At 43.0% G+C, this 23,165-nt stretch overlaps 1 protein-coding gene across 3 annotated transcripts in view; it reads right to left on the bottom strand.

The window, feature by feature from the left end:
• SLC17A5 (solute carrier family 17 member 5) overlaps window positions 1–23,165 on the bottom strand; it is a 61,687-nt gene that overhangs the window by 2,078 nt on the left and 36,444 nt on the right. For all 3 annotated transcript variants that reach the window (XM_015136738.3, NM_001260632.1, XM_015136737.3), the window contains 3 exon segments: window positions 19,875–20,007; window positions 14,615–14,762; window positions 6,340–6,430 (listed from right to left, as the gene is read on the bottom strand). In XM_015136738.3, the coding sequence (XP_014992224.1) occupies window positions 6,340–6,430; window positions 14,615–14,762; window positions 19,875–20,007 (372 nt within the window).

Below are 23,165 nucleotides of genomic sequence, written 5' to 3'. Positions count from 1 at the left end.
AAAAAGGGTACATACTAAATGATTCCGTTTACATAAAGCTCAAAGTCAGACCATACTAATCTATGGGGTTAAAAGTTGGGAGAGTGGTTCCTCTTGCTGAGGCTGAAGAAAGAATAGCAGGAAGTGGTACCCGGGATCTTACTGAGGGAGGTAATACTCTGTTTCTTGATTGGGTGCTGGTTACACAGCTGTATTAACTTTGTGGAAATTCATCTAGCTGTACACTTTAGATTTGTGCATTTATTTATTTTTGTTTTTATTTTTGAGACAGAGTCTCACTCTGTCACCCAGGCTGGAATGCAGTGGCGCAATCTCGGCTCACTGCAGCCTCCACTTTCTGGGCTGAGGCGGTTCTCCCAACTCAGCTTTCCAAGGAGCTGGGATTAAAGGTGCATGCCACCATGCCTGGCTAATTTTCTTTGCTTTTTTAATTTTAATTTTTTTTTTTAGTGGAGATGGGGTTTTGCCATGTTTCCCAGGCTGGTCTTGAACTCCTGGGCTCAAGTGGTCTGCTCGCCTCAGCCTCCCACAGTGATGGTATTACAGGTGTGAGGCACCACGCCTGGCCTAGATTTGTGCATTTAAAAAAAGTTATACTTCAATAAAAAGTTTACTGTAGATAGATATACTTCAATAAAAAGTATACTGGTATGTCCCCGAATCATGCCTGACTAACACTAACACTAAGAAAGTTTTAGCCTGTGCATGGTCTCCCAGGGTCTTAGGTGAAAGGTGTCAGGTGGATCAAGTAAATATGGTTAAGATGAACTCAAGTTCAGCTCTGAGGATCTGCCACATCAGAGAGAGGCCTGGCAAGTATAAAAGATCTGAATGGCACATAAAGCAGGATATAACATGGGATCTGCCAGTAAGACAACTGTTCAGTGTATAATCCAATCCTGTGGCATAAAAATATCAGACAGTTATCCAAATTTCTGGGTCATGTGACTACCTTTAACAACCATTTTTTGGATTTTTTCAATTTCAGTCTAACCAGAGTGGTGACTATATTTGCAGCATTAAAAAAAAACACACACACACACATGGCCGGGCGCGGTGGCTCCTGCCTGTAATCCCAGCACTTTGGGAGGCCAAGGTGGGTGGATCACGAGGTCAGATCGAGACCATCCTGGCTAACACGGTGAAACCCTGTCTCTCTCTATATTAAAAATATAAAAAACGAGCCAGGCGTGGTGGCCGGCGCCTGTAGTCCCAGCTACTCGAGAGGCTGAGGCAGGAGAATGGCGTGAACCCGGGAGGCGGAGCTTGCAGTGAGCCAAGATTGCACCACTGCACTCCAGCCTGGGCAACAGAGCGAGACTCCATCTCAAAAAAAAAAAACACAAAAAAACGGGCTGGGTGTGGTGGCTCATGCCTGTAATCCCTGCACTTTGGGAGGCCAAGGTGGCTGGATCACCTGAGGTCAGGAGTTCAAGGCCAGCGTGGCCAACATGGCGAGACCCTGTCTCTACTAAAAATACAAAAATTAGCCAGGTGTGGTGGCAGGCACCTGTAATCCCAGTTACTCAGGAGGCTGAGGCAGGAGAATTGCTTGAACCCAGGAGGCGGAGGTTGCGGTGAGCTGAGGTCATGCCATTGCACTCCAGCTTGGGGAACAAGAGCGAAACTCTGTCTCAAAAAAACAAAACAAAACAAAAAAAACCAGGCTGGGCGCAGTGGCTCATGCCTGTAATCCCAGCACTTTGGGAGGCCGAGGTGGGCAGATCACGACATCAGGAGATCGAGACCATCCTGGCTAACAGGGTGAAACCCCATCTCTACTAAAAATACAAAAAATTAGCCAGGTGTGTTGGCCGGTGCCTGTAATCCCAGTTACCGGGGAGGCCGAGGCAGGAGAATGGCGTGAACCCAGGAAGTGGAGTTTGCAGTGAGCCGAGACTGTGCCATTGCACTCCAGCCTGGGCAACAGAGTGAGACTCTGTCTCACAAGAAACAAACAAACAAACAAACAAACAAGTAGACCAGGCATGGTGGATGCCTGTAATCCCAGCACTTTGGGAGGCCGAGGTAGGTGGATACCTTGAGCCCAGGAGTTTGAGACCAGCGTGGGCGAGGTGGTGAAACCCCATCTCTACAAAAAATGGAAAAATTAGCCGGACATGATGGTGCACACCTGTAGTCCTAGCTACTTGGGAGGCTGAGGTAAGAAGATCACCTGAGCCTGGGGAGGTTGAGGCTGCAGTGAGCCATGATCGTGCCACCGCACTCTAGTCTGGGCGATGGAGACCCTGTCTCAAAAAACAAACAAAACTAAACAAGCAGTAGAACTAGCAATGAGGAAGTGAAAGAGAAGGCACTGGGAAGCCAGTAGGAGGTCATTTATTTGGGAAAACGGGAGAAACATGCAGAAAGAAACACCCTGTGGTGGTTATACTTGTCTGAGATGAATGCATTTTAGTGAAAAAAAGTCTTAGATACTCATCTTAAATTCTGCTGAGCAATCAGTCAATAATTACATCTTATACCAGAAAAATGTTTGAAACAGCTTCTTAGGATTACTAAGACAAAGCTGCCCTGTGTGGTCTCTGGGATAAAATAATACTTCAGTGTTATCTGAAGGCAATGAGTGAACTTAAAATCAATCATTGCACTAGAAGTCTCACACAGCTCCTAGTTTGTTTTTTAACAAAATTTCCACCAGTTTTTGGAGAATACTGTTTTGTTTATAACAACATCGAACCTCAGACACACTTTGAATTTTAATTATTGCATTATTTATTTATATGCTGACTCATGCCACAAAGTTTTTGAGGCAGTGCTCATTCCATAAAGTAAGAAATTACAGGCTAGGTGCGGTGGCTCACGCCTGATACCCCAGCACTTTGGGAGGCTGAGGTGGGTGGATCATTTGAGGTCAGGAGTTCGAGACCAGCCTGGCCAACATGGTGAAACCCCACCTGTATTAAAAATACAAAAATTAGCCGGGTGTGGTGGCACTTGCCTGTAGTACTAGCTACTTGGGAGGCTGAGGCAGGAGAATCGTTTGAACCCGGGAGGCGAAGGTTGCAGTGAGCTGAGATCACGCCACTGCCCTCCAACCTGGGGGACAAGTGAGACTTTGTCTCAAAAAAAAAAAAAAAGAAATTACAATTGTGAAGGCAAGTGTGTGCTTTTCCTTTTTTAAAATAATAAACTTTAGAGTTTTCTTTGGCTAGGTGCGGTGGCTCAGTCCTGTAATCCCAGCACTTTGGGAGGCCGAGGCAGGCGGATCACCTGAGGTTGGGAGTTCGAAACCAGCCTGACCAACATGGAGAAGCTCCATCTCTATTAAAAATACAAAATTAGCTGGGTGTGGTGGCGCATGCCTGTAATCCCAGCTATTTGGGAGGCTGAGGCAGGAGAATCGCTGGAACCCGGGAGGCAGAGGTTATGGTGAGCTGAGATTGTGCCATTGCATTCCTGCCTGGGCAACAAGAGTGAAACTCCGTCTCAAAACACACACACACACACACACACACACACACACACACACACACACAAAAAAAAAAAAAAAAAAAAACCAAAAACAAAAATTAGCCGGGCATGGTGGTGGGTGCCTGTAGTCCCAGCTACTCAGGAGGCTGAGGCAGGAGAATCGCTTGAACTTGGGAGGCAGAGGTTGCAGTGAGGTGAGACTGCACCACTGTACTGCAAACTATGTAACAGTGCAACTCCATCTCAAAAATAAAATAAAATAAAATAAAATAAGTTTTATTTTTATTTTTATTTTTTTTTGAGATGGAGTCTCGCTCTGTCACCCAGGCTGGAGTGCAGTGGCCGGATCTCAGCTCACTGCAAGCTCCGCCTCCCGGGTTCACGCCATTCTCCTGCCTCAGCCTCCCGAGTAGCTGGGACTACAGGCGCCTGCCACCTCGCCCGGCTAAGTTTTTGTATTTTTAGTAGAGACGGGGTTTCACTGTGTTACCCAGGATGGTCTCGATCTCCTGACCTCGTGATCCGCCCGTCTCGGCCTCCCAAAGTGCTGGGATTACAGGCTTGAGCCACCGCGCCCGGCCAATAAGTTTTATTTTATTTATTTTTTTGAGACAGGGTCTCCTGCTCTCACCCAGGCTGGAGTGCAGAGGCGTGATCATAGCTCACTACAGCCTCAAACCCCTGGGCTCATGCATCCTCCTGCTTTAGCCTTCTAAGTAGCTGGGACTACAGGTGCAAACCACACCCAGCTAAAACAGTGATATCTTTTTAACAGCATTAAACAAATGCTATAACATATCCCAAATCAAGCGCAGTTCCCACTTGTAAACATAAAAGACTTTAATCAGGAATCCATATTTCCCTAGCAGAAGCGCTGGCATTATCAGTAAGTGAAACTAACACATGGTAGTGTGCTGACTTAGGTTCTGGTGTTGCCACCCCACTCCATGAGGACAAGGATAATGTTAAACATTTTGGACATGTCTATCCTGAGACACAGAACTTTAGAAAAAGCATTTCTACAACATTCCTTTTTATTAAGTGAGAGGAAATAGTAACAGGGAGGTACTGCATCACTTAAGGAATTAGAAACGGTAGATGTGGAGAAGAAATAGGAACACTATTTGTGGGGAACATATATATGTCTGAAATCAGTATATTTGGTAATAAGAAAGTCTGTAAGTATGTCCTGGAATTCTTTTTTTTTTTTTTTTTGAGGAGTGTCATTGTGTTGCCAGACTGGAGTGCAGTGGCGATCTCGGCTCACTGCAACCTCCGCCTCCTGGGTTCGAGCAATTCTCATGCCTCAGCCTCCTGAGTAGCTGGGACTACAGGAGCCTGCCACCACACCCGGCTAATTTTTGTATTTTTAGTAGAGACAGGGTTTCACCATGTTGGCCAGGATGGTCTTGATCTCCTGACTCTGTGATCTGCCCGTCTCAGCCTCCCAAAGTGCTGGGATTACAGGCATGAACCACCGCGCCCAGCCGTATGTCCTGAAATTCTAAGGATTACACATGGCGTTAATTTTATCACAGAGACAAAAGAGAAAATTACCTCTTTCAGAGGTTTGAGTTAGCCTCTTAAAGAATACCTTATATACCTTTTTTGAAGGTTAGAAAATCAAAGTTGAAAGGGGCCTTTGAGGCCTTATTTATTTATTTATTTTGAGACAGAGTTTTGCTCTTGTCACCCCGGCTGGAATGCAATGGCATGATCTCAGCTCACTGCAACCTCCCCCTCCCAGGTTCAAGCGATTCTTCTACCTGAGCCTCCTGAGTAGCTGGGATTATAGGTGCAAGCCACAAAGTCCGGCTACTTTTTTGTATTTTTAGTAGAGATGGAGTTTCACCATGTTGGCCAGGCTGGTCTCACACTCCTGACCTCAGGTGATCTGCCCGCCTCGGCCTCCCAAAGTGCTGGGATTATAGGTGTGAGCCACTGTGCCTGACAATGTATCTAGCATATTAATAAGCACCTAAGAAATGCCTGTTGAATAAATGTTTGACTGTTTCAGGGGTTACTAACCCTTAAGGTGGCTCATTCCATAAAGTAACAGCCTTGAACAAAGAATTTTCCCAGTGTCTCTTTATAACTTCTCTCAATCTGTCTTTGTGGAACTGCTGAGAATAAGTCTCCATCTTACATTTAGTAGCCTTTCAAATATGTGAAGACACCTTTTATGTCTTCCCAAATTTTCTGGTCCTCTAAACATTCTCGGTTATTTCAACTTTTCCTCATTAATTCTCACATGATTTCCTGATACCTCGCCTTCATGGGCCTACTTTTTGAATAATTTTACACTGTCAATTTTTATTTGTTCAAATCAAAAACAAAAATTATTTGTCTAGTATAATATCACAACTTTTTCTGAGATGGGATCTCACTCTGTCACCCAGGCTGGAGTGCAATGGCATGGTCTCGGTTTACTGCAACCTCCGCCTCCCAGGTTCAAGGGATTCTCCCGTCTCAGCTTCCTGAGTAGGGGACTACAGGCACGTGCCACCACACCTGGCTAATTTTTGTATTTTGAGTAGAGAAGGGGTTTCACCATGTTGGCGAGGCTGGTGTTGAACTCCCGACCTCGTGATCCGCCTGCCTCGGCCTCCCAAAGTGCTGGGATTACAGGCATAAGCCACCACGTCCCGCCAATATCAAAACTTTTAACTACTTGTGTGGTTTCAGCTACGTCTTCATTTGACTTAGTTCTATTGTTCTGTCTAAAATCCAAAAAGTGTTCTTTGAAAATATACTTTCCCATCCATTAAGGCATTTAGCTTTTTGTTGCTAAAAAGAATTTCATAAGAACATTTAGAATTTTACACTTAATTAAAATACACTGAACTTTGACACAGATGTGCAGCTCCAAAACCTTTCCAGTTTACAAGCAAATTATCTACTTACATCAGGGGTCAGACTTTTAGCAATGACGGGCCCAATCATTCCTGGAATAGTGGCAAATGTATTTGTGATGCCCAGGAGGATACCAGCATACCTGTAGAAACATTTTCATAGAAGTTTATTATTGTGCTACACATTTAAACAGCTTCATTCTTTCCTTCTTCTTTTTTTTCGAGACAGTCTCACTCTGTGGCCCAGGCTGGAGGGCAGTGGCATGATCTCAGCTCACTGCAGCCTCTGCCTCCCGGGTTCAAGCGTGCCTTAGCCTCCTGAGTAGCAGGGACTACAGGCATGCACCATCATGCTGGGCTAGTTTTGTATTTTTAGTAGAGCCGGGGTTTCACCATGTTGGCCAGGCTGGTCTCGAGCTCCTGACCTCAAGTGATCTGCCTGCGTCAGCCTCCCAAAGTGCTGGGATTACAAGTGTGAGCCACCGCGCCTGGCCGCTTCTTTCAATAGACAGCTATTCTGCTCCAGGTTGTGTTCTTGTGAAATTTTATGTCTAAATAAAATGTCCTATTGAAATGGGATTTTATATTCAGCTGGTGAAAAACTTGCATTTCAATAGTTAAGTAGCATTTTAACATTACATAGAGGAACACAGCCATGGAAATAACCCCTTTTATAATGATATAGGAAAGTTCTGAGATATCATTTTCATACAGAAAGCATGGCATGTCTAGCTTAAAGTTTTTTAAGTTAAAAAAAGTTTATTTCCTGATTTGAAAATTCAATTGTAATTAATTTTTTTTTTTTTTTTTTTGAGACGGAGTCAGGCTCTGTCGCCCGGGCTGGAGTGCAGTGGCCGGATCTCAGCTCACTGCAAGCTCCGCCCCCCGGGTTTATGCCATTCTCCTGCCTCAGCCTCCCGAGTAGCTGGGACTACAGGCGCCCGCCGCCTCGCCCGGCTAGTTTTTTGTATTTTTTAGTAGAGACGGGGTTTCACCGTGTTCGCCAGGATGGTCTCGATCTCCTGACCTCGTGATCCGCCCGTCTCGGCCTCCCAAAGTGCTGGGATTACAGGCTTGAGCCACCGCGCCCGGCCTGTAATTAATTTTTGAAAATTAATAAGAAAAAAGAAAAAATAAGTAAAATTACCTATAATCCTATAATTCTTCCTCATAGAGATAATCAACATTAACATTTTTGTAATATCCTAATTATTTTTTGCTATCTCTATATATTTCGAGCATATTATTATAGACATGAGATCATATAAAACATATAATTTACTTGTTCCATTAATTTGCTTTTTTTTTGAGATGGAGTCTCTGTTGCCCAGGCTGGAGTACAGTGGCGCAGTCTCGGCTCATTGCAACCTCCGCCTCCCGGGTTCAAATGATTCTTCTGTTTCAGCTTCCTGAGTAGCTGGGACTACACGCGCGTGCCATGTAGGTCAGGCTGGTCTTGAACTCCTGATCTCAGGTGATCCACCTGCCTTGGCCTCCCAAAGTGCTGGGATTACAGGTGTGAGCCACTGTACCTGGCCTAATCATTCATTTTTTAAATTGCTGCCTCTTTTTTTTTTTTTCTGGAAACAGAGTTTCGCTTTTGTTGCCCAGACTGGAGTGCAATGGCATGATCTCAGCTCACTGCAACTTCTACCTCCCCGGTTCAAGTGATTCTCCTGCCTCAGCCTCCTGAGTAGCTGGGATTACAGGCATGCACCACCATACCTGGGTAATTTTGTATTTTTAGTAGAAACGGGGTTTCACCTTGTTGGTCAGGCTGGTCTCGAACTCCTGACCTCAGGTGATCCGCCCACCTCGGCCTTCCATAGTGCTGGGATTATAGGTGTAAGCCACTGCACCCGGCCTAAAATTGCTGTCTCTTTACTAGGATGTTTGTCCTGTATATATTCATGAATTCTGGACTGTGAAGATTGTATCTCTTAGGTATCGTTTTGCATAATCTTATACCTCCTGTATTTCCTGTACACTGATAGTTTCTAGACCCTAAAACCTAGGGCGTTCATTAGATTTAGGTTTAATGTTTTTGGTAAAACAAACAAACAAACAAATAAAAAAAAAAACTTAAAGTGGCGGAGGAGTTCAGTTAAAAAAATTCTGCTTAACTAATTTGGTTATGTATAAAGATCACAAAGTTTTATGTTCAAGACTTGTGCATACACACAGCACTATAACAAAACCATGAGGCACAGATCTTTTTGGCTTATCCCCTTTAGGGAGTGTATCTAAATTAACCAAGCTTGGCAGAGCCTCTCTTTTTTTTTTCTTTTTAAACCATTAACACCTTGGCAGTAAGAGGAGTCAACTGCAATGCTGCCAGCCTTTCCAGTGACAGATATTAAGTGCAGACGAATGCCGTGAAATTCTAAATGTCAGCAACAAGAAGCTCATTCAAGTACTTATATTTCACTTGGCCAGGACAGGCCATGAAAGATTGATGACTACTTGGAAGAAAACAAGTTGTATGGACTCAGTCTGGAGTCTGTGCTGTTGGAACACTACTGGAATTAATAGCTGAAAATCTATCTAATTCCCATGAATCCGGGCAACAAAATTACCATAGAAAAATCTCTATTTTGGGGCCAGGTGTGGTGGTGCATGCCTGTAATCCCAGCATTTTGGGAGGCCGAGGTGGGTGAATTGCTTGAGCCCAGGAGTTTGAGACCAGCCTGGGCAACATGGTGAAACCCTCTCTCTACAAAAAATAAAAAAACACACACAAAAATTAGCTGGGTGTGGTGGCTCATGCTGTAGACCTGCTACTCAGGAGGCTGAGGTGGGAGGATTGCAAGAGGATTGCTTTAGACTGCAGTGAGCCATGATCTTGCTACTGCACTCCAGCCTGGGTGACAGGGGGTGACCCTGTCTCAAAAAATAATAAATTAATAAAATAAAAATCTCTATTTCAGTCTATAGAAGTAAAGGCCTATAAAATCCAAGTACACATTTATATGTTAATAGGAATATTATTTATTGGAAAACCTTGTATCTATTTACTTTTTATTGGAAAACCTTATATCAGACATGTTTATAAGGGTTTTATATATCATATTATATCATTTTAATTATAAAATCAACCCCATGAGGTACGATTATTTTCATTTTATTTTTTAAATTTTAAAATTTTATTAATTTTTTTAGAGATGGGGTCTTGCTATATTGTCCAGCCAGGTCTTGAACTGCTGGGTCCAAGTGATCATCCTACTTTGGCCTTCCAAAGTCTTGGGATTACAGGTGAGAGCCACCGCAACCAGCTGGATTATCTTCATTTTACAGATGAAAAAAACCCATAAAATGTCACCCAATTTGTCTGATTCTGAATCAGTACTTAATATTATAATGTTATAATCTACAATGCTACCTTGTTAAAAAAACAAAACAAAACAAAAAAAAACAGTAATCACTGAACCCAATCTGTAGGAAAGATAAATTTTCTCATGCTTCACTTTTCACCACAAGCCCTGGTGTTGAATGCTTGTTTATGGTCCTCGAGTGCTCCTGTTCTAACTAGTAGAGTGTTACACTGAATGGGCCCAACTATGAAAAACATAAGATATGTAACCCCCAATAAGATACGTAGCCACGTAGCCAAGACTCCTGCAACTAGAAATAACTGGTGTGCTTTGAACCAAGAAATCCCAGTTGGAAAAGAGAAACTAAAAAGCTCATCTGAAGAGCTGAATCAAAATATAAGAAAGTTATCCTTTGAGCTAGAACTGCAAGGTTTAAACACACACACACACACACACACACACACACACACACACACACACTCTAAGGGAGATAAATAATTTCGATTTTGAGCTGAACCCAAGAGGCGGAGGTTGTGGTGAGCCGAGATCGCAGCATTGCACTCCAGCCTGGGCAACAAGAGCGAAACTCCGTCCCAAAAACAAAATGAAACAAACAACAAATAATAATAATACTTTTGACTTTGATGAGATTTATTTATTTATTTTATTTTTTTTGAGACTGAGGTTTGCTCTGTAGCCCAGGCTGGAGTGCAGTAGCGCAATCTCTGCTCACTGCAACCTCCGAACTACCGGGTTCAAGCAATTCTCATGCTTCAGCTTCCTGAGTAGCTGGGATTATAGTTGCCCACCACCACACCTAGATAATTTTTTAGTTTTAGTAGAGATGGGGTTTCACCATGTTGGCTAGGCTGGTCTGGAGCTCCTGACCTCAAACGATCCACCTGCCTCAGCCTCCCAAAGTGCGGGGATTACAGGCTTGAGCCGCCTGGCCCGGCCTACTTCCATTTGAATAGTTGTGTCTCAGTCAGCTGAGAGCAAGTACAGCAGTCCTCATTATCTGAGGCATAAAGGCACTTGCTTATCATCCTCCTAACTGCTACAACTATTTGCTGGCATCATTTATGTTACTAAAACTGTTTAGCTTCTTATGATATCTAGATAAATGTCTTTTTTGGCTTATAAGACTCATAAGATTTCAGGGTTGGACCTGGGTCTTTAAGATGTAGACTTCAACCATCCACCTGATGGTTGAAGCTCAGGCACAGGATTCCACCTGCTGCCTGTCCAGCATTATACTTCATGACATGAAGCACCATCCTCCAGGCCAGCTTACGCTTACACAGATGCCAGCAGGAATCATGTTACTTTCATGTTTGTGTCTTCAACATCTGGTACAGTGCCTGGCACAGTGTTTCTCAAATGACTAGATCCGTTAATCAGCATGCTATTACACTGAAATTTAGTAGTGACAAATTTATCTAATTGTACATCCAATTCATCTTTCTCCACCTTGTCCAAAAGGGTATCTATCATAGGAGACCTGGCTGAAGTCCTGACATATCAAATCTACTATATTTTCTTTATTCTATTAGGCTAAAAATTACATTGAGAAATTAGACCGTTTTGCCATTTTGGCTCTTAGTGACCCAGTGGTGGCTCTTTAGTGGTCAGCATTTTCCTTTCTGAAAGCACACCAATCATCACTTTAATATTTTACTTGGATTGATCTGTGACCCTGGTCACCACACCTGACTCAATTACAGAAAACAATTACATTTATTGCATTATATGCAAATACATTTATTGCATTATGAGCAAAGTGTTGTGTGTGTGCTCTATTTAATCTTCACAATGATCTTACTAGGTAGGTACCATGGATATTTGTTTTTTTTTTTTTCTATTTTCATCCTTTGACAATAGTGCTAATTTTCTTTCTTTTTTTTGAGATGGAGTTTCACTCTTATCACCCAGGCTGGAGTGCCATGGCCCACCGCAACCTCCACCTCCCAGGTTCAAGTGCTTTTCTGCCTCATCCTTCCAAGTAGCTGGGATTACAGGTCCTAAAAATACAAAATTACACCCCACCTGGCTAATTTTGTATTTTTAGTAGAGACAGAGTTTCACCATGTTGGCCAGGCTGGTCTTGAACTCCTGACCTCAGGTGATCTGCCCGCCTTGGTCTCCCAAAATGATGGGATAACAGGCATGAGCCATTGCACCTGGCCAATCAGAGCTCCAATTTTTATCCGATGATCCAATTTTCTTTCATTGCCAGTTCAAGAGAGCAGGGTTGGGGGCCCTCATCAGATTCCAGAGATTCTGACAAGACTTCAGGAACCTGATGAATCCTAAGCTACCTTTCAGATTTATTAAATGGAATGGGTGACTTACCACCTTCCTCTGGCTGGATGGCTGCTGAACCAATTTTATGTTACTTATAATTTTTTTTTTTTTGAGATGGAGTCTCACTTTGTCACCCAGGCTGAAGCACAGTGGCGCAATCTCGGCTCACAGCAAACTCCACCTCCCAGGTTCAAGCAATTCTCCTGCCTCAGCCTCCTGAGTAGCTGGGATTATAGGTGTGTGCTACCATGCCCAGCTAATTTTTGTATTTTTAGTAGAGACAGGGTTTCATCATGTTGGCCAGGCTGATCTCGAACTCCTGACCTCAGGTGATCCACCCGCCTCAGCCTCCCAAAGTGTTGGGATTACAGGCGTGAGCCACCGCACCTGGCTCAAAAATGACTCATGTTTATTCACATCTTCATGTGTTATAGTGGAGGTTATCGATGGATTCCTCAGCATCCATTCCCACTCTCCACCTCCATCTGTGTAGCAATAATGACATCTGAGGGGCACTGACCCTTTGACCTCTAACTTTTGGGGTAGGTGCTGATTTTCCTAAAGTCACATGACATTCTCTTGGCCATTGGGGTTGGTTCATGTGACTCAGTTTGGGTCAACCAAAATGAAGCCCAGGACTTATTTCCATGGTTGAGAGAGGAAAAGATCTTTTTCTTTCTGCTTGATGTGAATGAAGAAGCATGTAGTCCTGATTGTTGCTGGCAATCATTTCATTGTGTGATTTTATAAGCAGACCCAGTCTTAGGATAAAACTACTACTGTAAAAGACAGAGAGTGAGAAAGAAACAATCTATGGTGATATTAGTAGGCAGCTGGATATCAGCTCTTGCCTGAAGCCTATTATCTCTGGATACAATTAAGTGAATCAATAGATTATGCTGTTCAGCCCAGTTTGAGTTAGAATTTCTATACTTCAACTAAAAACATCCTAAGTGATAACATAGCCTAGAACTATTTCTCGAACTCTCAATTCCCATATCCCTTTGACTGTTCGTCAACTCTAGGCTTGACAAAACCTCAAGTCTTGGCCAGGCACTGTGGCTCACGCCTGTAATCCTAGCACTTTTCGGGGGCTGAGGTGGGAAGATCACTTGAGGCCAGGAGACTGAGACCACCCTGGACAAGACAGGGAGACCCCATCTCCACAAAGTATTTTTTGAAAAATGAACCAGGCATGGTGATGTGTGCCTGTAGTCCCAGCAACTCAGGAGGCTGAGCAGGAAGGATTACTTGATCCCAGGAGTTCAAGGATACAGTGAACTACAATGGCATCACTGCACTCTAGCCTGGGTGACAGAGTGGAGCTTATCTTAAGAGTATTTATTGAAGGGATAGGAGGCTGAAGATTCATAGAAATCAGAAGATTCTGTAGCAGTCCGGGTGTGAAGATTTTGAGGTAGTGAAAAGAGTGTAAGAGTCCATCTGTCTTTTCTCCAAAATAAATTCATATCCATTATTTTTACAAATAAAGTGTATTAAAACTTTTGGGTTAAAATATTTACACAGCTCCCTTATTTACCTTGTCAACTGGCACAAAATGGTTCTAGAAGTATGTGACTCAAAGAATGTTTCCAGAGAGGTAGCTGTAGAAAGAATTTTGGGCTTAAAAGTAAAAATTTTAGGTTCAAGTTTTGGCTCTATCATTTATTATATTAGTTGTGTGCTGTAAGATAAATCACTTCTCTTAAGTTTCTTTAGCATTCAAATAGGGCAAAAATACTTCATAGGCATGCTTTAAGGGTAAAATGGATAGTGTTTATGAAAGTGATGTGTAAACTATCAAGTGCTACACAAATATATTTGCACATAGGTAATACAGTTAGACAAATCAATTGGTCTACTCTTTGACATTCATTCATCTGACAAAATGCCTACTGCATGCCAAGTGCTATGGTGAGCCCTGAGGACAATAAGGGAGTTTCTGCCTTCACAGAGTTCCTAGTCTAGCTGGGTGAACAGACACAGTTATAATGAGTTATTGCAATGTTCTAATGAGAGCACTGTGGACAGAGGTGATGACAGTTAAAAGTTTAAATTTAGAAACAACATCCTGCTTTAATTATTGTGTAAATTAAAATCTTGTAAAGAATTTAAAGTCATTCCTATAGTAGTAAAATCCATAGAGGCAGAAAGCAGAATATTGGTTGTCAGGGCCTGGGAAAAGGGAGAAATGGGAGATAGTGTGTAATGGGTACGGTTTCTGTTGAGAAGATGAAATTGTTCTACAGATTGTTGGTGGTGCTAGTTATGTAACAATGTGAACACTTAATGCCACAGAACTGTATACTTAAAAATGTTAAGTTTTATGTTATATCTATTTTATCAGGGTTTTTTTTTTTTTTTAAGACGGAGCCTTGCTCTTGTTGTCCAGGCTGAAGTACAATGATGCGATCTCGGCTCACTGCAACCTCTGCCTCCTGGGTTCACGTGATTCTCCTGCCTCAGCCTCCTGAGTAGCTGGGATTACAGGTGCCCGCCACCATGCCTGGCTAATTTTTGTAGTTTTAGTAGAGATAGGGCTTCGCCATGTTGACCAGGTTGGTCTCAAACTCCTGACCTCAGGTGATCCGCCCGCCTCGGCCTCCCAAAGTGGTGGGATTACAGGCGTGAGTCACCGCGTCTGGCCTTTTATCAGGATTTTTAAAAATACAATTTAAAGTCAATCACAGCAAATCTTATATTAGTACTCACGAAGGAGCAATATCCAGATGGTTAATGCTAAATCCAGAAGAGCAAAAGCCTCCCAGTGTTGTTGATATAGTTAGGAAAGCAACGGCCAAAGAATAATCACAGCCAATGAAGCCAGCAGCTACCAGGAATACTGCAGGTCCAATCATTCCTAGAGTTAAAAAGTTATAAAAGGGAAAAATACCCAGCATTAATATTTGCTCTGCCTTAATATGGTATAAGTCTGAAATTTGAAATTGCTGCCACCTACTGTAGAAACACTATATTGCCTGGAAGACTAACAGATTTCATGGAAAAACAAAACAAAACTGCTGGAAAACATGGGCGTAATACAACTAATATACTATAAAAGGAAAATCTCATTATGCAATGTTATTAAATCTATGTGTGGCCAAAACTCAGCTAAAATTCCATGGTGTTAGAGAAGAACGAGACAAGAACAACTTAAAAATACGTTTCTAGAGAGAAGCAATAGCTGACAACAGAATGTGATTTAAAATACATATAACCAAAGGAGATAAACTAAATAATAGACTCTATTGGATGAGGTTAGAAAAAGACTCCATCTTGCCTGGGTGTGGCAGCTCACCCCTGTAATCTCAGCACTTTAGGAGGCTGAGGTGGGAGAATCACTTGAGGCCAGGAGTTTGAGGCTAGTCTGGGCAACACAGCAAAACCCTGTCTCTAAGAAATATTAAAAACAAAATTCACCAGGCATGGTGGTGCACACCTGTAGTCCTGGCTGCTCAGGAGGCTGAGGCGGGAGGATTGCTTGCGCCCAGAAGTTCAAGGTTACAGTGAGCTATGATGGCACCACTGCACTCCAGCCTGGGTTGTCAGAGCAAGACCTTGTCTCTCTTTTTTTTTTTTTTTTTTTTGAGACGGAGTCTTGCTCTGTCGCCCAGGCTGGAGAGCAGTGGCATGATCTTGTCTCACTGCAAGCTCCACCTCCCAGGTTCATGCCATTCTCCCACCTCAGCCTCCTGAGTAGCTGGGACTACAGGCACCCGCCGCCACGCCTGGCTAATTTTGTTTTTTTATTTTTGGTAGAGATGAGGTTTCACCACGTTAGCCAGGATGGTCGCAATATCCTGACCTCGTGATCTGCATGCTTCGGCCTCCCAAAGTGCTGGGATTACAGGCGTGAGCTATCGCGCCTGGCTAGAGACCTTGTGTCTTAAAAAGATTTTTAAAAAATCTCTGTCTTCATTCTCTCTCCCTCTCTCTCTCTCTCTCTCTTTTTTTTTTTTTTCAGATGGAGTCTTGCTCTGTCGCCCAAGCTGGAGTGTAGTGGCGCGATCTGGGCTTACTGCCACCTCCGCCTCCCGGGTTCAAGTGATTCTCCTGCCTCAGCCTCCTGAATAGCTGGAATTACAGGCCTGGGCCACCACACCCAGCTAATTTTTGTATTTTTAGTAGAGCCGGTATTTCACCATGTTGGCCAGGCTGTTCTCGAACTCCTGACCTCAAGTGATCCCCCCACCTTGGCCTCCCAAAGTGTCAGGATTACAGGTGTGGGCCACCATGCCTGGCTTTGGTTTTTTTTTTCTTCCCCACATAATCTGCAGGAATCCTCCCTAGTATTCACAACTGATAAGAATACACATTGGTCATTACAGGCAGTTAAGCGTAAAATACAGTAAGGGACTTAATGAGTGGGCTGTCAGTTTTTCTGTGTCTATAGCAGTGCTATCCAATAGCTCTCTGTGATGATGGAAATGTTGTATTTGTATATACTGCAACTGAGGAACTTTTAAAAAAAATTTCAATTAAATTTATTATTTATTTATTTTCTTATTTTTTTGAGACAGGGTCTCACTCTGTCATCAGGCTGGAGTGCAGTGGAACGATCATGGCTTACTGCAGCCTTGACTTTCCAGGCTCAAGTGATCCTCTGCCTTGGCTTCTTGAGTAGCTGGCACTACAGGTGCACACCACCATGTCTGATTTAATTTCATTTCATTTCCTTTATTTATTTATTTTGAAATAGGCTCTCATTCTGTTACCCAGGCTGGAGTGCAATGGCGCAATCTCAGCTCACTGCAACCTCCGCCTCCCAGGTTCAAGCAAGTCTTGTGCCTCAGCCTCCTGAGTAGCTGGGATTACAGGCGTGTGCCACCATGCCTGGCTAATTTTTTTTTTCCACTCTTTTTGCCCAGACTGGAGTGCAGTGGCACAATCTTGGCTCACTGCAACCTCTGCCTCTGGGTTCAAGCAATTCTCCTGCCTCAGCTTCCTGAGTAGCTGGGATTACAGCCACACACTACCACACCAGGCTAATTTTTGTATTTTTAGTAGAGATGGGGTTTCACCATGTTAGCCAGCCTGGTTTCGAACTCCTGACCTCAAGTATCCGCCCACCTCCACCTCCCAAAGTGCTGGGATTACAGGCAAGAGCCACCGAGCCCAGAGTCTTTTTATTATGTAATTACTGAAGTATAGTCACCGAGACTTCCAGGGTCTCTACTGGGGACCTTAAAAAAGTTAAATGATTGTCTTAGATAGTTTTATTTTTATGTACAATTTTTTCTAACTATTTTTAGAGACAGAGTATTGCTCTGTTGCCTAGGTTGGAGTGCAGTGTTGTGATCATAGCTCTCTGCAGCCTCAAACAACTAGGCTCAAGAAATTTTTTCACCTTAGCCTCTGGAGTAGCTGGAACTACAGATACATACCATCACGCCCAACTAATTACATAGATTTAAAAGTTATCTTTCTAGGCCGGGCACAGTGGCTCACGCCTGTAATTCCAGCACTTTGGGAGGTTGAGGTGGGAGGACTGCTTGAGCTGAGGAATTTGTGAGTAACCTGAGCACCATGGTAAAACTATGTCTCTACAAAAAATAAAAAATAATTAGCCGGATGCTGTGTCGTGACCCGTATGTAGTCCCAGCTGCTCAGGAGGCTGAGATGGGAGAATTGCTTGAGCCTAGGAGGTTGAGGCTGCAGTGAGCCATGGTTGTCCATCCTGGGCAACAGAGTAAGACCCTGTCTCAAAAAAAAAAAAAAATTACCTTTCTGAAAGTAGAGTCTGAAACACATGATTATTTATGGTTTGAGTTATTTGATTTATAGCTCCTTATTTGATATAATAATGCTAGTAAATATTTTTGGATTGAAACTTAAAATGAATTCACTTAGAAAAGGGATGGAGGCTTAAAAATTCTTTCATTACATCTTGTCTAAAGTTGATATAAAAACTTCATTGCAAAGTCTGAGCTGAAAGCACAGTGATTTACAAAATTGTGAGGGGTGATGTTTGGCACAGCAAGCCATTTTAAAAATAATTATAAGCAATGGTGGAGATAATAGGATATTATAAATCTTTTTTTTTTTTTTTTTTTTGAGACAGGATCTCACTCTGTTGCCCAGGCTGGAGTGCAGTGGTGTGATAGCTCACTGCAATCTCTGCCTCCTGGGTTCAAACAATTCTCCTGCTTCAGCCTCCCAAGTAGCTGGGATTACAGGCACTCACCACCACACCCAGCTGATTTTTGTATTTTTAGTAGATGGGGTTTCACCATGTGAAACCTGGTCTTGAACTCCTGACCTTGTGATCTGCTTGCCTCAGCCTCCTAAAGTGCTAGGATTACAGGCATGAGCCACTGTGCCCAGCAAATATTATAAACCTTAATCCTCAAAATGTATGATTCAAAAAGAAACATATTGTAAAGAAATGCATTTAAAAGCATCGTAGTGTTTTGTTATGTGAACAAAATAAATGGCTAATATTATCATTTTTATTTTGTCTTGAACTGTTGTGATATTGTGATTAAAAAAAATATGGCTGGGGGCTGGGCATGGTGGCTCACACCTGTAATCCTAGCACTTTGGGAGGCTGAAGCAGCAGGATTGTTTAAGGCCAGGAGTTCAAGGCCAATGTGGGCAATAAAGCGAGGCCTTGTCCCATTAAAGAAAAAAATTAAACAAAATGGCTGGGGCTGGGTGTGGTGGCTCACTCCTATAGTCCCAGCACTTTGGGAGGCCAAGACAGGCAGATAGCTTGAATTTAGGAGTTACAGACCAGCCTGGACAACATGTTGAAACTCCGTCTTTAGTAAAAATTAAAAAATTAGCTGGGTATGGTGGTGCATGCCTGTAGTCCTAGCTACTCAGGAGGCTGAGGTGGGAGGATCACCTGAGGCTGAGGAAGTTGAGGCTGCAGTGAGTTAAGATCATGCCACCACACTGCAGCCTGGGCTAAGAGTGATCCCCTGTCAAAAAAAAAAAAAAAAGAAAAAAAAGAAAAGAAAAGAAATATGGCCAGTGTGGTGGCTCATGTCTGTAATCCCAACATTTTGGGATGCTGAGGCAGGAAGATCACTTGAGGCCAGGAATTCAAGGCCAGACTGGGCAACACAGCAAGACCCCATTTCTATTAAAACATTGTTTTAAAAAAGAAATATATATTTGGTCTCTGCCCCTGGTTTTTGGCACACAGCCCCTAAAACTTTTGGAATTTCTGGAGTGGTAACAGTATCTTTTGTATGCTAACGAGACAACTGGTGGTTGGGGGTCCCCATACAGCTTCAGGATGGTGGCTGGATTAGAGGTCTGGGACTTTTGGCACCACCCCCAAACTCCAGAGAGGGGAGAGGGGTTGAAGGGTGAGTCAGTCACCAATGGGCAATGATTTAATCAATCACGCTCACTTAATGAAGTCTCCATACAAACTAAAAAGGACACGGTTTGGATGAACTTTTGACGTCGGGGTTCTTGGAGGGTGGTGTTCCAGGAGAGGGCATGAAAACTCCCTATTCGGTCCCACATATGTTGCCCTATGCAGCTTTCCATCTGGCTGTTCATCTATATCCTTTGTAATACCCTTTATAATAAGTGGGTAAACATAAATAAAGTGTTTCTCTGAGTTCTGTGAGATGCTCTAGCAGATTAGCTGAACCTGACAAGAGAGTCATGGGAACCCTGATTTATAGCCGGTCAGTCAGAAGCAGAGGTCACAAGCTGGGACTTGTGATTGGTATCCGAAGAACAGAGCCCTCAACCTGTAGGATCTGATGCTACCTCCAGCTGGACAGTGTCAGAACTGAATTGCAGGACACCTCGCTAGTGTCCGCTGCAGAACTGGTTATGTGTAGGGAGAAATCTGCACAAACATTTTGGTGATCAGAGCGAAGTGTTCTGTGTTAAGTATTGTGTTAACTGTGTGCAAAAGTGGGAAACACACTTTGTTTTCCTATCTCCAATAACTGTAAACATGGTAAATAACTGTAAACCAAAACAAAATCTGATTTGTTTCACTTACCTATAAGGCTAAAAATTCTGCGAACACATAAAGTTGAAAAATTCCATTTTGCCCTTAAGTTGTCAGCAGCTTGACCAGACAGGATCATACATAACCAAGAGCCTAAATAAGGCAATGAAGATAAAAACCCATTCTGGAAGGAATAAGAAGATACAGGATTAATTATGGTGAGAGGAGAAAACAAAACATACACATTCATCACAGCCAGTGACCACCACTTGAAAGCAAAGGAAATGCATAGCAATATGTTGTTAATTTTTTTATATAATTACAGCAAATAAGTCTGGCTTTCAGAAGGATTATGGGGTTCGGTCCAAGGCAGTCCCTAAGAGTCTGTCTCAGAGGGAAATAACGCTTGCCATAATCCTGTCTGCTTCGGGTAATCTTGACTGTTTCTCTGGGATTTGGGTTGTGGGAGAAGACAAGCCTTCCTGTTAGCCTATGGATTCTCCCTACTGAACATTTTCATCTTCCATTCTCATTTATTTTTTAAAAATATTTTTTACGATAAAACACAGATGCAGAAAACCACATAAGTCAAACATATAGCTTAATGAATCATTCTTTTTTTTTTTTTTTTTTTTTTGAGACAGAGTCTTACTCTCGCTCAGGCTGGAGTACAGGGGTGCGATCTCAGCTCACTGCACCCTCTGCCTCCTGGGTTCAAGGGATTCTCCTGCCTCTGCCTCCTGAGTAGCTGGGGTTACAGGCACCTGCCACCACAACTGGCTAATTTTTGTATTTTTATTAGAGATGGTGTTTCACTGTCTTGGCCAGGCTGGTCTTGAACTCCTGACCTTGTGATCCACCCGCCTTGGCCTCCCAAAGTGCTGGGATTACAGGCGTGAGCCACCGCGCCCAGCCTCATGAATCATTCTAATGACCATCTAGGTCAAGAAATAGAACATTGCCAGCCTTGCCAGAAGACCCTTTATGCTCCTAGTCCTATCACAGCTCCCTTCCTCCCCCCTCAAATAAACATTAACCTTGTTTTGGTGTATAGTAATCACGTACTCACTTTTACTTATAGTTACATCACCCAAATGTACATCCCTAGACACTTCAGTTTAGTCTTGGCCATTAAAAAATTTTTCGTTTGTCTTTTGTGTCTCTTTAAATCTGTAAATTCCCTTCCATTCATTTTTTTCTTACAATTTGTCTATTAAAGAACGTAGGCCACATTTTGCTTTCAAAAGATCAGTGCCAAGTAAAACCATAACTCAAAAGTGCATTACATGTTTATCTACTACACACACACACACACACACACACACACACACGTTTATTTTTAACAGCACCAGAGAGTCTTTTTTTTTTTTTTTTTTCTTTTGAGACAGAGTCTTGCTCTGTTGCCCAGGCTGGAGTGCAGTGGGGTGATCTCGGCTCATTGCAACCTCCGCCTTCCGGGTTCAAGCAATTCTCCTGCCTCCGCCTCCTGAGTAGCTGGGATTACAGGCATGTGTCACTATGCTCGGCTAATTTGTATTTTTTGCAGAGATTGGGTTTTGCCATGTTGGCCAGGCTGATCTCGAACTTCTGACATCAAGTGATCTGGCTGCCTCAGCCTCCCAAAGTGCTGGGATTACAGGGGTGAACCACTATGCCCAGCCTCTGAGAGTCTTTCTTGATGGTTTCTTTTTCCTCATATTTCACGTCCAATCACCAAGCACTCCCTATTCTACTGCCTTTCAAAAATAAATAAATAAATAAATAAAATAAAGGTTGGCTGGGCACGGTGGCTCATGCGTGTAATTCCAGCACTTTGGGAGGCCGCAGACGGAGAATCACTTGAGGACAGGGGCTCAAAACCAGTCTGGCCAACGTGGTGAAACCCTGTATCTACTAAAAATACAAAAAATTAGCTGGGCATTGTGATACATGACTGTAATCCCGGCTACTTAGGAGGCTGGGGCAGGAGAATCGCTTGAACTTGGGAGGTGGAGGTTGCAGTGAGCCAAGATTGCCTGGTGCAGTCCAGCTTGGGTGACAGAGCAAGACTGTCTCAAAAAGAAAAGAAAACAAAAAACAATAAAAAAAACTTCATTCCATTTAGACTTCTGCATAGTGGGATCACATCTATCATTATTTGTGGCAAAATCCGTATAAGAATAAATGGTTTCAAAATATTAGTACTCCTACTACTCCTAAACAAAGAATAAGCTGTAGTAAATCAGAGAAGTGAATTTTCTGATCTTGATTTTGTTTCCTGGTGGGATAAGGTTGTAATTCTTCACAGTTACTGAATTTTTCCACTTCAAGTTGCAATGTTAAAAACTCCTGGCTGGGCACGGTGGCTCACGCCTGTAATCCCAGCACTTTGGGAGGCCAAGGCAGGCAGATCACCTAAGGTCAGGAGTTTGAGACCAGCTTGGCCAACATGGTGAAACTTCATCTCTACTAATAATACAAAAATTAGGCGTGGTAGTGGATGCCTGTAATCCCAGCTACTTGGGAGGCTGAGGCAGGAGAATCGCTTGAACCCAGGAGGCGGAAGTTGCAGTGAGCCGAGACTGTGCCACTGCACTCTAGCCTGGGCAACAACCTAAATACACTAAAGTCTTCAGCATTTATACATTCCACAGGCACCTTCCACAGTTTCTCTTCAAGGATATGATCCTTTGTATTCATTTATTTTAAAAAATTGATTCCAATTTTTTTGCAGGTGCAGTGGCTCACGCCTGTAATCCCAGCACTTTGGAAGGCCAAGGCAAAGGGATCACTTGAGGTCAGGAGTTTGAGACCAGCCTGGCCAACATGCTAAAACTCTGTCTCTACAAAAATAAAAAATTTAGCTGGGTGTGGTGGCACACACCTGAAATCCCAGTACTTGGGAGGCTGAGACAGGAGAATCGCCTGAACCCGGGAGGTGGAGGTTGCAGTGAGCTGAGGTTGCACCACTGAACTCCAGCCTGGGCAACAGAACAAAACTCAGTCTTAAAATAAAATAAAATAAAATAAAATAAAATGAGTTTCCAGTGGTGACGACCTACCAACGAGAACACACTTCTTGCAAAAAATCTCCTTCATCCCTCTCCAGAAGAGGAGAAGAGGAAACACAAGAAGAAATGCCTGGTACAGGACGCTATAAAATCACCATGGTCTTTACTCATGCACAAACAGTAGTTTTGTGTGTTGGGTGTTCCACTGTCCTCTGCCAGCCTACAGGAGAAAAAGCAAGGCTTATGGAAGGATGTTCCTTCAGGAGGAAGCAGCACTAAGAGCACTGTGAATCAAGATGAGTGGAAAACCATCTCAATATAACACATTTTAGATAAAAGATTTAAAAAAATG

This window comes from Macaca mulatta, chromosome 4, assembly GCF_049350105.2.
Source record: "Macaca mulatta isolate MMU2019108-1 chromosome 4, T2T-MMU8v2.0, whole genome shotgun sequence".
NCBI classification, from domain to species: Eukaryota; Metazoa; Chordata; class Mammalia; order Primates; family Cercopithecidae; genus Macaca; species Macaca mulatta.
Note: the sequence above shows the minus strand (reverse complement) of the source record. Positions and strands in the feature narration are given on the sequence as shown.